Source organism: Macaca mulatta, chromosome 18 (assembly GCF_049350105.2).
Source record: "Macaca mulatta isolate MMU2019108-1 chromosome 18, T2T-MMU8v2.0, whole genome shotgun sequence".
Taxonomy (NCBI): Eukaryota; Metazoa; Chordata; class Mammalia; order Primates; family Cercopithecidae; genus Macaca; species Macaca mulatta.
Window position 1 is genome coordinate 44314104 of NC_133423.1, and position 15350 is coordinate 44329453.

The following is a 15350-nucleotide window of genomic DNA, read 5'->3' on the forward strand; positions in this document are numbered from 1 at the left end:
ACAGGTGGGGAGGGCTCTGGTGGGTGGCCTGGCATCAGGGTTTGGTTGTTTCGGTGTATCATATGTGTACAGAGCCTGGCGATGCCTGCCCTGGGACCATGACTTACTAGACTAGGTCCCTTCCCCACACTGCCACTGTCCCTCTCAAAGAACTCACCTTGAGAGCCCCACACTTACGCCAGTGGTGCTGCTGCCCCACTTCCTCTTGGAGATGTGTCTTTGGGAATTGCTGACAGCTCATTCTTTTGATTTTCCTCAGTAGGCCCAAAGCTTTGGCCTGAGGACACAGTGCAAGGTTGTGAATGAGACTGGATATCAAATCAGGGACCATGGTTTTCCAGGAAAAAAAAAAAAAAAAAAGATGAGTCCTCTAAAGTCATGAGACTATTTCCAAGGTGGCCTTGGGGTCCTGCTCACAGCTGCTTCTGTGAGGGGAACCCCAGACAGCATCTGTCCCAGATGCTTCCAGTGACAGTGGAGGGAGAATCTGCAGGAGCAAAGGGGCAGGGCCTCACAGACCCAAGATGTGTCCCCTTGCCCTTAGCAGTGAGCTAAGCCAGCCACCCAGCAATGCTGACGGCAGGATTCTCTGCTCCTGTTACTCCCCAGAGCAGAAGGACCTAAAGTTCCTGAGATTCTCCTCCTCTTGGATGTCCCTCAGTGACAGCCCTGTCACCCCAATGCCACCACGGGTAATGCTGCCCCCTGCCTCCTCCTGAATTCACCTTAGCCCCACAGAACCAGGCAGAACACCTGAACAGGGCTTGGCAAAAGCACAGGAATGACCAAGGGAGATAAGCCAGCACACCATGTGAAAGCCAGATTCAAGTACAGCTCACCCATCTTCACAGGGGGCCTGAGTTCAGCCCGAGAGTCCCAGCCCCTGTATATGACTTTAAGGATGCCAGGAAGCTCTTCACAGGCCAGATCAGGAAAGCTAGCCATGTTATCAGCCTGGAGTGCTCTGTCCTGCCAACACAGGCTCCACCTCCCTCACTGCCCATGCCTGTCCCCTTGGCAGATGGCTAACAGGAGCACCTCTCCCCTCAGGGGATACCAAGGCTAGTGACTCCAATTCCAAAAGGATCTGTGTCTCAGGACATCGCATGGTGGCCCCGCTGGCACCCTGAGCCCCCATCTCCCTTCCTTCCCCACTCTCTTTTCTCTGGGCCTTCCCCACGCACAGCCTTCTGTGAAGTCCACGCCAGGTCTGGCCAGTCTGTGCACCCTGTTTTAAGGGAAGGTTTTAACCTTGCATAGTCACTGCAGACAGACTTCTCACCCTCTGAACCCTGGGACATTCTCTGGGAGTGGGGCCTCCTGGCTTGGGGAGCAGTGCTGTGTTGTATAGGAGGGTGACATTCCAGGTTCCTCCCTCCCAGCACATTCCTGATGGTCACTTGGGGTGGCCTCTCTGTCTGCAGTCCCCACTCCTGGCCAGATAGGCAGTGGGGCAGCTCTGGTCATCCAGCCATCTGGCCTTGGGTTACTCCTGCTCCAGAATGACGGCCATCTGGCCCCAGGCCTGTCTCCAGCTGAAGCCGCTGCATTCCAGCCCCCCAGCACCCCCGCCGCTTGTTCCCACCGGGCTCTGACTCTCCCGAAAAAGATCAGACAAGCTCTTGGGTCCCTCTCTTCCCAGGAGGAGAGAAACCCCGAGCTGGGGGCAGGCGGGGTGGAGGAGATGGCTCCAGCCTGCCTCACTTCAGAGCCTTTATTGCTCACTGTGGGCTGTGGCTGTCCTGGTGGAACACTCCCCACTCTCCTCCCCCTCACATTCTTCAGAATCACTGGGCCTTTGCTTCTCACCTCATCTCTGGAACTGCCCGGCAAGGATTCTTTTCCGTGCTTGAAGAGCCCCAAGAGTGGTCTGTTCAGGTTGAGGTTTTCCTGTAACTCCCCCCGCGGCCAAGGCTCCCTGCACCCTTCCCACCGGGACCTGCTTTTAGGCTGAATTCCCCGATGCGATTCCTAACACCTGCCCCTTCCACCCGGAGGCTCTTCAGCAGCCACTTAAAGCAGCGATGGCTGCCTCATTGATGTAGAATTCCCAGACTCCCTTCCAGGGCCACGCCGCTTCCTGAGACTGGGCCCTGTCGTGTCCCTCTTGTCCCCACAGCAAGGACCCAGACATGCTGCCCTCAAGTCCTCCTATCGGACATGATTTCTCCTTCTGGAACCCAAGTCTTTCCTTCATCACAGCTGAGCTTCTGCCCTGGCAAAGCCCCGTCTCCTCCCTCCTTGATGCTGGGGAGAGCTCGGGGTCCTGTGACACCGCCCCCGCCGCCCCGCCACGTGGGGTGCTGGAGAGGCCTGCTCCTGCCCTGCGTGGTAGCCCTTCAGCCCAGGCTCTGAGTCAAAGCCTCCCAGATGCCAGCTCCCAGAATGTCCACACCCCACGGGGATGTACTCCTAATGACCTCAGCAGCCACAACCAAGGTGGAGGACATGGGAATCCTTCCAGCAGAGCCCCTCCACCCCTAAGACCCTGCCTGCTGCTGTCATTCTGTGGGTCTAGAGAGGAGGGACAGAGGCTGCACCACAATGGTATTGTCTGTTCTTTGGTGTCAGGAACCTCACCTCTGAGGCAGCTCTAGATTTCAGCCAGTCCCACCAGGTGTCCCACCACTGATCTGTTGCAAATATGAAATCTCCCTAGGCAGGGCCTCAAAGACATCAACAAAACTATTTCTTCGGCCCCACACTGTCCCTTCCTAGCTCTTGGCACCCCATAACCACTTGGGCTCCCTCTGCCTATGCACTCCCTCTGTTTAGTTCAAAGACAGCGTTTTCCTCCTGGGAAAGGCTCGTGCCTGTGCTGGCCAGAGAGGCAGCTCCTCCTGTCCCTTTCAGGTCTGACTTGGGACATAGAAACAGCTCCAGGTCACAGGGCAGAGGCAGTCTGGACCAAGATTACCTCAGATCCTCTTCGTCAGGGGTCCTTTCCCTTCTCTTCCCAGAAAGTCTGGAAGCCAGGAGCCAAAGGTTAGGACGGCAGGGTTCAGCCAGAGGTGATGCCTAGGACGGGCCTAGAAGAACAGGGAGCATGTGATCTCAGGAAGATAAAGCATTTGTTCTTCATGCATAGGGACACTGCTGGGCTTGGTGGGTATTTTCTCTGCCCATGGACATCCCAGGTGGCCCCACACACACCTTTTTGCCCCATCTGCAGCCATCACTGCCAACTGGGCCTGGCCCTGGGCCCTGTGAAAGCCTCTGCATCTTCCGCCTCTTAATTCCCACCACATGGGTCCTTGATTGCAGACCATAGAGACTCCTGCCGCCCCCAGCCCTTCTGTTAGGAGCTCCCAGACAGCATGGCTGGCGGGTCTATCTCCTGGAGCCCCTGCATCCTCTCACAGCCTGGCTCCCAGAGGTGCCCCAGCCATGCCTGATGGGGACAGTAGTGGAGGCGAAAAACTGCAAAATGAGAATAGACTGGCCCAAAGACAGCAGAGGTCCCATGGAGGGCACACCGTCCTGGGCGGGGATGGACGACCTCTGCACCACAGTCACTCTCTGACAAGGCATGCTTTCTGGTTCCCGCTGAACCCCGAAGGCTGCACCTTTTAGTCTCCACCCGCCTCCTCCTGTGCCAGCCGAATGCTGACCACCCCTGTGCCCCCACAGCTGCCTGCTCTCCAGACGAGCCAGCAGCCTAGCTTTTATTTTCCCTCTGTTTGTAGTCCTCCCACTCCTGGCAGCTCTGGGAACCCTATTAAGATAATGTAATGGCATTAGCAGTGGTAGCAGGAAGAGTGTGTCTCAAACCATCGGGTTACAAGAAGTCCGGGTGGAGGCTGCTGGGAAAGCATTATCCTGATTGGGAGCCTTTCTGGAGGCCACAGACCTCAGGCCAAGGCCCCGCAGCCCTTTTCTTTGATTCTGGGAATGAGCTCATGAGGACTCACACGACTTTCCCGACGATGAGCTCTCCAGGCTGGAAGCGGGCGTGTAGACCAAGGCTTGGGTGCATATGTCCTTGGCTGTCCCTGATGCAGAGAGATGGAATGAGATGGCAGACAAGGGGACCAGGGCCAGAGGGGAGAATGTCGGATTTGTAGTCAGGGAATTCTGAAATTGGCCGCTCTTGTCAGTCACCAAACATGCAGTAAGCCTCCCCTCTATCTACATTCATTGTTGTGTGTTGTGCAGAGTATGAAAGAGCATCCCACAGGTTCTCATCAAAGCAGGTACCAGAACCCTCCATGCCACATGCAGGGAGGAGTGCTGGGAGGAGGAGAGCTGGAAGGAGGACGGCTGGGAGGAAGGGGCACCCTGGCTCTGGGCTTGACCTTCTGGGAGGGCCCTAAGGATGGAACATCAGTGTCCAAGCACAAGACATGCACACACGGGGAAGGAGCCAGGGTTTACCAGGCATCCACCCAGTAATGTGGTGGGCTGTGCACTGGGGAACCAGCAGTCCAGTTCATACCTGCAGGTGTTCAAAGATGCAGGGATGCCCAGAGCGTGGGACAGTATACCATGGGGGGCAGGCAGGAAGCTGGCAGAGGAGATGGCAGTGAGCTTGTAAAGACCCCAGAAAGCCATGCTGAGGGGTAAGTGAGCACACAGGCCATTGGACAAGGGGGCCTTGGGAAATTTTAAGTGGAACCACCAGACCTCCATTGCTACAGAGAAGTAACTAAGAGCTCAGCTCCTGAGATTCCAGCTAGAACATATTCCAGCTTAAATTCACGCTGCTTCCACAGGTAGATTGAATATGTGAAGGGGCAAGGAAGCCAGCCAGCCAAACAGACTCCAGAAAGAGATTTGGTAGAAGCCCATTACCCAGATGCAAACACTCATGGAGCACTTAGAGGCCCCAAGGATGCAGCCCAACCCCCATTTCAGAGATCAGGAAACTGAGGCCCAGACCAGGGAAGGGAACTGGTCCAGTTCTTGGAGCGTACCCGGCACCACCTCCAGCTCCAATGCACATGTCTTAGTATCCACAGGAAAGGTCAGTGTAAAGAAGGAGGCTGTGTGGCCCTAGGACACCATTCCCTCTTTGGTCCTTGCTTTCCTTATCTTGGAAGTAATTAGATCAGTGTTTTCAAGGTCCTGAGACATGTACTGCTAATAGTGTAGCTTACTGGGCCCACTGACTCAGACCATGAATCAGAATGTGGTAAAGTGTGCCTGGTAAACTAGATGATCCTCTGGAGTTTTTTCCAGAACTGGCTTCTCATGAGCTTTGCCTACTCTTCCCGCCCCTTGCCCCCATTCCCACAAATGTCTCCGTTAGGGAAAGCTCCTGCCCAGGGCTGAGTTCCTCCCACTGGCATACCCTAGTCTTCTGGCCACAGCGGCAGAAAGCTGGCTAGCTACTGGTACCCTCTCTTGATTGTTCTGGTCTGCCCTTTCTGCAGCAGTCCTTGTAGGCCTCAGGTTGGGAGTCCCAGGTGTGAAAATCCATCCTTCCTCATCCCCAGAATAGCTTACAAACAAACCACAGCCAGGTAGCCCCTCAGGTTCCTTTGCCCCTCACCAGCTGGATATCTTTGGGAAGCTCTTAACTTCTTTGAGCCTCCTTTCTGCCTGTGTCCAAGTGAGGAAAGTACACCAAATGTGTTGAATCTAGCTCACGCAAACCCAGATTCCCTCCATCTGCCCTGGACAATGGGAAGTGATGTCTGGTCCTAGGTTTAGCTCTGCACAAAGAGGTTAAATAACTTGCCTAAAGCCACCCAAAAAGTTGGTGGCGGGTCTGGAGCTACAACAGGGACTCCCAGACTCCTGGAGGGGCCCTATCTCTACACCATACCTTGCCTCTGAATAATGAACTCCCAGGGTCAATGAAGTCATGTATTTACCTGCCCAAAGCAGGTGTTCAATAAAAGGATATTGTAGGCACCTTCTCAGCACTTCTTACATACTCGGACCAATTGCCACAAAAATGGGACTTACTTTAGATACACTAATGAGAAGTTTGGAAGACATTTGAAGATTTACCACTTATATTGTCCATTGTTTGAGAGTGACCTAAGGGTTCGTACTACTAATTATGTGTAATAGTGACTTAAAAAAATACCTACCTGGCCGGGCACAGTGGCTCACGCCTGTAATCCCAGCACTTTGGGAGGCTGAGGCAGGCGGATCACGAGGTCAGGAGATCAAGACCATCCTGGCTAACACAGTGAAACCCTGTCTCTGTTAAAAATACAAAAAAAAATTAGCCAGGCGTGGTGGTGGGTGCCTATAGTCCCAGCTACTCGGGGGGTTGAGGAAGGAGAATGGCATGAACCTGGGATGCAGAGCTTGCAATGAGCTAAGATCGCACTACTACACTCAAGCCAGCCTGGGTGACAGAACGAGACTCCATCTCAAAAAAACAAAAACCTACCTCAGCCGGGCATGGTGGCTCATGCCTGTAATCCCAGCACTTTGGGAGGCCGAGGTGGTCAGATCACAAGGTCAGGAGTTTGAGACCAGCCTGACCAAGACGATGAAGCCCCGTTTCTACTTTAAAAAATACAAAACTTAGCCGGGCATGGTGATGTGTGCCTATAATCCCAGTTATTCAAGAGGCTGAGGCAGGAGAATCATTTGAACCTGAGAAGCAGAGGTTGTGGTGAGCCGAGATTGTGCCACTGCACTCCAGCCTGGGTGACAGAGCGAGACTCTGTCTCAAAAAAATAAAAATAAAAATAAAAAAACCTACCTCCTAGGCTGTGGTGAGGAGTAATAAGATGATGCATTTACAGCCCGCTTAGCTGATTCTGAGCTGAGCCCTCTGCTAGGCCTGGTGAGGGAGCCCAACCAACCACCTAGCATCAGTGTTTCTGCCAGAGCCTGGGGGAATTTGTGGAGGCCCAAGACATACCCCTCAGGACTGGGAAGTTACATCACTCCAGGGGTACAGGCACCTGACACTTCCATTTTCACCGTCACAGTGCTGTGATGAGAAAAGAGGCCTTGACTCCCGGGCCTGCCATGACCCTCTGGGTGAGCTTGGCAAGTTCCCCAGCTGGGCCTGTTTGCCCACCTACATAGTGGAGGCTTTGCCTGGACCAGTGGTTCTCAGTATGGGGTCCGCGGACCACCACCACCACCAGCATGTGGCACCTGGTTAGAAATGCAAATTCTTTGTCCCTCTCCCCCATCCCAGACCTACTGATCAGAATCTCTAGGAGTAGGGCCCAGCACTGTTTTATTGAGTCCTGATTATGGTTCGAATGCATCCTTAAGTTTGATACCCACTGGCCTAAATGGTCTCTGAGGTCCCTTCCTCCTCAAAAATCCAATCATCTAGGTGAAATCTGGGTTACAGAGACCACAGCATGCTGGTAGGGGGTGGGATATCACAGCAGAGTACCATGTAGCCTGGGGTGGCTGGTGGGTTTGAGAAGAGGCAGGAGCAGTGGGATGTGGAAGGGAGGAGGGTGACCCCACTTCCCTTCCCCCGTGCCAGGGGCTCTCCAGCTTTCCTGTGAGCACAGGTGGGAGGACGGTCTATCCTCTCTGACCCTCCTCCCACAGTGCCTGCCAGTGTTCACGGGAATGTCCTTTTCTCTCCTGCTCTGCCCCTGGAGAACCATTTTGAAAATGAGAGCTGGTGAGACCTCTAGTGGCCAGGGGACACCAGGAGCCTAGGACCTGCCCCTGATGTCGTGGGATTATGTGAAACAGGGTTTAAATCTGGCCATCTTAGGGAGGACACCTGGACTCCACATCTGCTCTAACCTCAGAGCAGAGTCTGAAATTATAGGCAGATGCTCCACACAAGCCACACCTTCAGGGAGGAGGTAGGAGACTAGACACAGAGCTTCCTGGCCCGTATGGCCCCACTGGGGGAGGCTGCGAATTATCCCAAGAGGAATTCTTGCAGCCCAGCTGCCTGTACCTCAGCCAGCTTAAGCTGGTTTACCCAATGCTCAGTCTTTATGAAAACAACCCCCTGATGTCAGTTTTCCTGTCAAGGCCACCAGGAGGTATGTGGAATCTAGCTCACACAGGATCCGGTTCTTTCCATCAGCCCTGGACAATGAGAATTGATCTCTGGCACCAGGTTCAGCTCTGGGCAGTGAGGCTAAGTAACTTGCCTGAGGTCACCACCAAGTTGGTGGTGGGTCTGCAGCTGGCGCAGAGGCTCCCAGACCCCCAAAAGTCACAGGCGCCCCACCCTACACCATACCTTACCTGTGAATAATACCACTTAAACCCCGAAAAGTTTGCCCTAGATTAGGCTGCATTCTTCTCGCACCTGGCTCTTTTGTAAACCCTGAAATTGTCTACAGACAAAGAGGAGAGCCCAAGGCTTAGGATAAGAAACCACCATGCAGGAGGTTTGAACAAGGTGTGCCCAAGCTTCTATAGCCTCCCAGATTAGTGCCAAACACAGACAGATCTCAACAGCCCGGGGGCTGGGATGGGACCAGGGACTTTGGGCCAAAGCATATAGATGAACTGGAGGGAAAGCATATGGTTGCCTGGAGAGAGTGGGTGTGAGATTAAAGTGCAATCCAGTATCAGCAGAAGTCGCTGCACTATCCGAGGACTAAGGTCAGAGCCCTGACTTCTGGCGAAGTGTCTTCCCAGTATGTGAGATAAACCCCTAATAGAGTGGGAGTTTCATGACTCTGAGCTCGGATATAAAAGGAGTTTAGGGGAGTAGGACTTTCCAGACACTGCTTTTTCCACATCCCTTTAATCCAGGTGAGTAACCATACCTGTCTAAGGTGGGGCAGCAGTTGAGGGTAGATCTAGCATGGGACCTATTTCTGGGGTTTGACTCCATGGCAGTAGGGAGCCTCGGCTGGTTCTGGAGGAAAGGGGAGCAGAAGGTTAGGAATGGCTCCTGGTGTTCCCTGCGGAACTGACCGCCAGTCTCTGCATTGCAGGCAGGACAAGCTGAAAATCCACATGCGGAAGCACACGGGGGAGCGGCCCTACCTGTGCATCCACTGCAACGCCAAGTTTGTGCACAACTACGACCTCAAGAACCACATGCGCATCCACACGGGAGTGCGGCCCTACCAGTGCGAGTTCTGCTACAAGAGCTTCACGCGCTCCGACCACCTGCACCGCCACATCAAGCGCCAGAGCTGCCGCATGGCGCGGCCCCGACGCGGCCGCAAGCCCGCTGCGTGGAGGGCCGCCAGCCTGCTCTTCGGGCCGGGTGGCCCGGCCCCCGACAAGGCGGCCTTCGTGATGCCTCCGGCTCTGGGCGAAGTGGGCGGCCACCTGGGCGGCGCAGCCGTGTGCCTCCCGGGCCCCAGCCCCGCCAAGCACTTCCTGGCAGCGCCCAAGGGCGCCCTGAGCCTGCAGGAGCTGGAGCGGCAGTTCGAGGAGACGCAGATGAAGCTGTTCGGGCGAGCGCAGCTGGAGGCTGAGAGGAACGCGGGGGGCCTCCTGGCCTTCGCGCTGGCCGAGAACGTGGCAGCCGCGCGGCCCTACTTCCCGCTGCCCGACCCGTGGGCCGCAGGCCTGGCCGGCCTCCCTGGGCTCGCCGGCCTCAACCACGTGGCCTCCATGTCCGAAGCCAACAACTAGGCTGGTCACTGTCGACTCCAGCCCACCAGCCCTCCAGTCCTTCTCCCTCCAGGCCCGCTCTTCCCCACCCCATGGATCTGAACTTTTCATTTTAAAAACACAAAGGGAAAATGGAAAAAAAAATAATAATACTATCAGTGATGGCATTTTCCCAGGCTCCTAAAGCAGCTGCCTCCTTTTGCTGTTCTAAGACGGGCATCTCTTCCCAAAAGACCAGGAGCCCGGGCCTCCCTCCCTGGCTGTCTCTCTGGCTCTCATGTAGAAATTTGCACCGGCCCAAGCCACACAGAACTGGATGCCCAGGGGCACTTAGGAGCTGGGTGGGTTACGAGGGGTCAGGGGGTGGTTGGCCTGGGGCCCAGCCCGATGGAGCAGGAGGAGGTAGGGGCTGGGCATGCACCTTGGTTAAGCCCCACCCCCTGTAGCAGAGTCTCTGCCAACACTCCTCTGAGGGCTCGTTTTCCAGTCTCCAGTGGCCCCGGGGTCTTTTTGAGAACTACCCACCTGCCACATAGAAAGAAATGCTCTGTTGGCAGGGAGGCCCCCTGGAACCAGTCAGGAATCAGGCTCTGGGAGGGCAGGGCCGTTTTTCCCCTTACCTGTCCTGTGACCTTGACAGGTCAGCCCTCTGTAGCTCAGTGTCACCCAGCTATAGAAGGGGCTGGTAACTTAGGTTTCCTCCCTCCACCTCTAAACACATACACACCTATCCCCCCAGAGAATCCCAGAGAAGGTAGGAGCTTTGTACTCCCCAAGTCCATGGGGAAACAGTTTATCTTTCTGGACTTAGTTTTATTACATCCAGCTCTATATTAGCATATTAGCATAGGTGAGAAATATGGCCAGACTAGACAGAGATCGGGGGTCAGGGGAGCTTCCGAACTTCACCAAAGCCCACAGGCGGGTCTTCGAACTCCGAATGCTACCTTACCTTCCCTGCAAGAGTTCGTGTCTGGACCCCTGGTGGCACTATTTAGTGTTTACCCCATCTCCAATGCCCCTTCCAAGGCTGTGCAGTGTCTTGGGGCTCTCAGGGCCAACATCGAAGAGATGGGGGCCACCTCTTAACACCTGGCAACTGTTTCCCCTCACCCTGATTCCTGAAAACAGACAAAATACATACCTGGTTTTCTAGGGTTTATCTGTTTGCTTTTTGAGTTGTGGGTTCCTCAGGGCCTTGGCATTGCTAACGATGGTCCCGTTTGCTGTGTGAGAACCCCCCTCAACCCCTTCCTCCTCCCTCTGGGGTGAAGTGGGAGTATTTGGCTCCCTTTTTTAACAAAAGGGCTCAGTGCAGAGAAGTGGAGGCCTCTGAGGTTTGAAGGGCTCTGTGAGTTAGAGCTGTCACATGTTCTCCTGGTTCTTGAGTTTTCAGCAGGTCCTGAAAAGGAAGGCTCTGCTGGCCCCGTGCCTTCCTGAGCTTCTCTCCCCTTCCCTCCCCTCTCTTTTCTTGCCGAGTTTGCTTTGGTTTCTTAGCAGCCCAGAGAGGAGGAGGGTTCATCCCCAGGGAGGGCCCAGGGCTGGAGTCCCCAGTCTCTGTGCTGTGGGCACAAAGAGACTTCAGCTCTTCCCGTCGCCTTGGCTTTTTCCTGAGCAAACACACAACAAACAAAAAGGCCAGAGAAGAGCACAGACTCTGTCCCTCTCACAGCTCTCCGGAAGAGACCCCCTGATTCTTCGCACCACCGGATGCCACTCCAGCCAGCAGGATTGCTACACACGCCCTCTGTTCTCAGAAGTCATCTGCCTGGGCAGCCACCTCTCAGATTCCTGTAGCCGCCTCTCAGATTCCTGTCTTCGTTTCAGACACTTGCCCCAGAAGCATGCCCATGTCCACCAGCCAATGTGCCCGTGTCCCCCCCATCAGCCAAGCGATTGGGGCCGAACCAGACTTTAAAAGAGAGGAAAAAAAAAAAAAAAAAAGGAAACATGAATAAATTGGAATCCAGTGGTGTTGGGGCTTTTGTTTTTATTTTGTAAAGGTGATGACTTCTTATAAACTCAATTTTTCAGATGACTGGTTAATTCTTTCTGTTTTTTCTTGGCTGCAGTTTGGAGTTGTACATTGTAAAATATCCAAAGATGTTGAGTACTGTATGATCAAGAACTTGAAGCAACTGGGTTGTCGGGGGAGGGGTGCTTGTGTTGTGTTTTGCTTCAATTTTTTTTTTTTTTTTTTTGATGTTTCGATTTCCCTGTCTGTCTGTGGGAGAACTTTGGAATTTTTTCTATTTATAACTCTTTTTTTATGTGATTGCTCTATGTAAAATGACACTCAGCAAAGTTTGCCTTAGTGATTCAAGGGACAATCTTCCATAACTTCGGTCGCACGCCACATCCCGCCGAGAAAAACTCGCAGCTAATTTTCTGGCCTATTTATTAAACAGTATTAATTGACTTGATTAAATTATATTGAGAGTCGCACTTCTGTGAGATGTGACTTCTGAAAGTTCACAGGACAGCAACAAGCCAGTCTTAAGGTTTTTGACTGTTGGGTGTCATAAACTTAAAATAATGTCAAAGACACCTTTACAAAGAAAAACAAAACCTTTGACCCTTATTTAATATTTTAAAGGACAGTGTTTTGAGTAAAAGTGAGCTATGCTTGCTTAATTTGCCTGGTAAGATTGAATCCCCCTTCCAATTGCCGTTTCAGTTATCCAGGGGTGCTTCATGGTCGGGAGGGCAGAACTCAATTCTCAGTAGTCTCTTACATTCCAGCTTTGTAAGACATGGTTGGATCTTAAGCTTTGCGGCATCGGTGGGCCTGAGTGTGAGGTGTGCGTGTATGTGCGTGTGTTCACACACGTGTGCAGCTGCACCCCAGGGTGTGTGAGCAAGGGAAGTCCTACCGGTTCCCCAGCCTGACATCCGGAGTGGGCTCCGGCTGTCCCTACTGCTCTCTGGGCCTTCTTCCTCTCACTTCCCGGCGCTGGCATTGGGCTTCTCCTCCCTTCTTCACCTGAGCTTCTTTCCCAAAGAACATTAGATCCTAAAAGAACCTAAGGTAAAGGAATATACTTCTGTCATTGAATGGAGTCAGCGCTACTTACAACCCACAGCCCAGACTCTTGGTAACATTGTTCTTCCAATTGTATCTCTGGATAACCAAGGGTCAACCCGGAGCCTCTTTTCTATTTTTTATTCCTTTCTTGCCATAGTAGGCAACTTCTATGCAGTGTTTCTTGGTACAGAGAAAAGAACAGATCTGAGTTTCCAATCTGGACTCCTCCAAGCTGTGTGTCTTCAGTCTAATCACCCCTCCACTCTGGTCCTCACTTCCCTCACCTCTAGTAATAAAGGAAATGGAGTAATCAGAGCTTCTCGAAGTTCTCCACCTAAACAGCCCTCAGCAGAGGGGGGCCAGCTGGTTGGCAAATTGGGGGCAGAACACTAAAGAAATAGCCCAAAGGAACCTATCTGTAGTGTAAACCTCTGAAGTCTCCTGTTTTGGCTTTGAAATTCATGTTTCTGCATTTTATTACATAACATATACGCATCTGTCTTAATATAAAAATATCGTTTTGATCAACTTGCCAGTTAAGTGACTTGCCTTTTCCTCAGAATCTTCTAGTGAAGTCAAAGTGTTTCTTGGCCACCCTACAGCTTTGGGAGGCCCCCAGCCTATGGCTGAGGGCTCAGGGTAAGCATAGCCCAGTGCAAGAAATGCAAGGCCAGCTGCTCGTCAAGATTCTGCTCAGCTCAGCCATTCTAGGATCATGTGGTCCTCATTCTGGGGGTCAGTGTCCACTGAGTGACATAGGTAGACACTGGAGAAGATGGAGAAGGGGTAGGGAACTGGGCCCAGTGGGCCCTGACCCTTGGGTGCTCCTGATCTCCTGTGAGTAAAATCTCCTTCTAGCCCTGGCCAGGTGGGAATTCTATGGAGCCTGGCCATGTGTGACCTGCCCCCTGGGGTTCCAAGGTGCTAAGGGAGCTCCTGATAGCAAAGGAGCCTTCAGTGGAGGGAAGAGGAGTGAAGGAAGTAGAATGAGGCCTCCGAGGACAGGCCAAAGAAACACGCGCAGCTTACCTGGAGAAGAAGGCTTAAGGGACACATTCACACAGGCCTTGGAACTTCTACAGGTGTGTTGGGGAGGGGAAGCTTTCTCCAAAAATTTAGCCAACCCGAGTCAATAGGAGAGAGATTCCAGGAGGCAACTGGGTGCCCAAAAAAAGGAGAGAACTCCCTAACATCTGGAGTTGTCCTAAAGAGGAACAAGGTCCCTCGTGAAGGAGTGAGCCCTCAGTCAGCACAAGAGTTCAGCACTGCCTCTTTAAGAATGCTGGAGGCCGGGCACGGTGGCTCAAGCCTGTAATCCCAGCACTTTGGGAGGCCGAGGCGGGCGGATCACAAAGTCAGGAGATCGAGACCACAGTGAAACCCCGTCTCTACTAAAAATACAAAAAATTAGCCGGGCGCGGTGGCGGGCGCCTGTAGTCCCAGCTACTCAGGAGGCTGAGGCAGGAGAATGGCGGGAACCCGGGAGGCGGAGCTTGCAGTGAGCCGAGATCGCGCCACTGCACTCCAGCCTGGGCAACAGCGTGAGACTCCGTCTCAAAAAAAAAAAAAAAAAAAAAAAGAATGCTGGAGACCGGGCGCAGTGGCTCAGCCCTGTAATCCCAGCACTTTCGGAGGTTGAGGAGGAAGGATTGGATTGCTTGAGGCTGGGAGTTTGAGGTTACAGTGAGCTGTGATCACACCACTGTACTCTAGTTGGGGTGACAGAGCGATATACCCTGTATCAAAAAATTTAAAAAAGGGTACTGGAGAGGAGAGTCTCCACGGTTCCCTCCATCTAATTTGTGAAAAGGTGAATACATATCCGCCATACAACCGTGGAAGAAGAACCATGCCACAGGGAGTGGGTGGCGAGTGAAAAAGAAGCACTGGGCAGGTTCACAAAACTCAGCTTGGTGGCCCAGGGCTGCCAGCCCCCTTCTCCCCAAACCAGTCACCTGCAGCAAGTTGGGGTCAGAGAAGGGGACTTCATAGAAAAGCCATGGTTCTTACTTAGAGTCCCCAAACATGTAACAAGAGAATAGTAATGACCCAACGGGAAGTAAGACCCTCGTCTCAGGCCTTTATCTGACCCAGGGTCTGCCCCTTCCTGAAAGACAGAGCCCTTTACAGACCCCACTCCTCCTTTCCTGGGGTCTGGACAGCTCTTCCTCCCTGAGGGACCTCTGAGCTCACTGCAGAACGGGCAACCAGCTACAGGGGCGCTTCCAGAACAGGGCACAGCCGGGTGCCCTGTACGTGGCCTTTCCCCTCTGAGAGTGGGCGAAGTTGGGACTTCATTAGGGCATCAGGATTAGTCCCCCAGCTGGAAGCACGAGCCGGTGGGGGTGGGAGCCCTACGGGAGGGAAGTGCCAGGCAACACTCATGCCAAGGGACCTCCAGGGACCTGGGACATCCTGGGACAAATTCCAGAATGAGGAGGTTTGTATCCAGTGAACCCCCTTCCCCAATTCCCCCGTGTCTTCCTTTTCTCTGCTCCTAAGTCCCTCTTCCTAACACAACTACCCCTCCGGATGTAGACACCCTTTCCGTCTGTCCTCCCCTCTGTCCAAACCTGACCTGAAAGGAGTCACTAAATGTGAACGTGACTCAATGGCTCCCTCTCCTGGCCTTTGCCGCCCCTGCTCCTCATTCAAGGTGGAAAGAAAGGCCCCTTAGCAAAGCACTGTCACATTGCCAGCAGCAAACAAGCCTGGTTTCTCTGGGCAGAGGAGCCTTGAAATTGCACCTTTGAACAGTTACCGGCCTCGCAGCTCCCGCCCATCCCTCCCTTATCCCACTTCCTGGCTCAGAAAGGGATGGGGAATGCAGGAAGCAAGCAACTCACCTTTC

General features: G+C 53.4%; 1 protein-coding gene across 17 annotated transcripts in view; it reads left to right on the forward strand.

The window, feature by feature from the left end:
• Positions 1-12809, forward strand: part of ZBTB7C (zinc finger and BTB domain containing 7C) — a 384618-nt gene extending 371809 nt beyond the window's left edge. For all 17 annotated transcript variants that reach the window (XM_077975042.1, XM_077975035.1, XM_077975038.1 and 14 more), the window contains one exon: positions 8844-12809. In XM_077975042.1, the coding sequence (XP_077831168.1) occupies positions 8844-9495 (652 nt within the window). In that variant the 3' untranslated portion in view covers positions 9496-12809. The remainder of the gene's footprint in view (positions 1-8843) is intronic.
• Positions 12810-15350: the final 2541 nt, after the last annotated feature.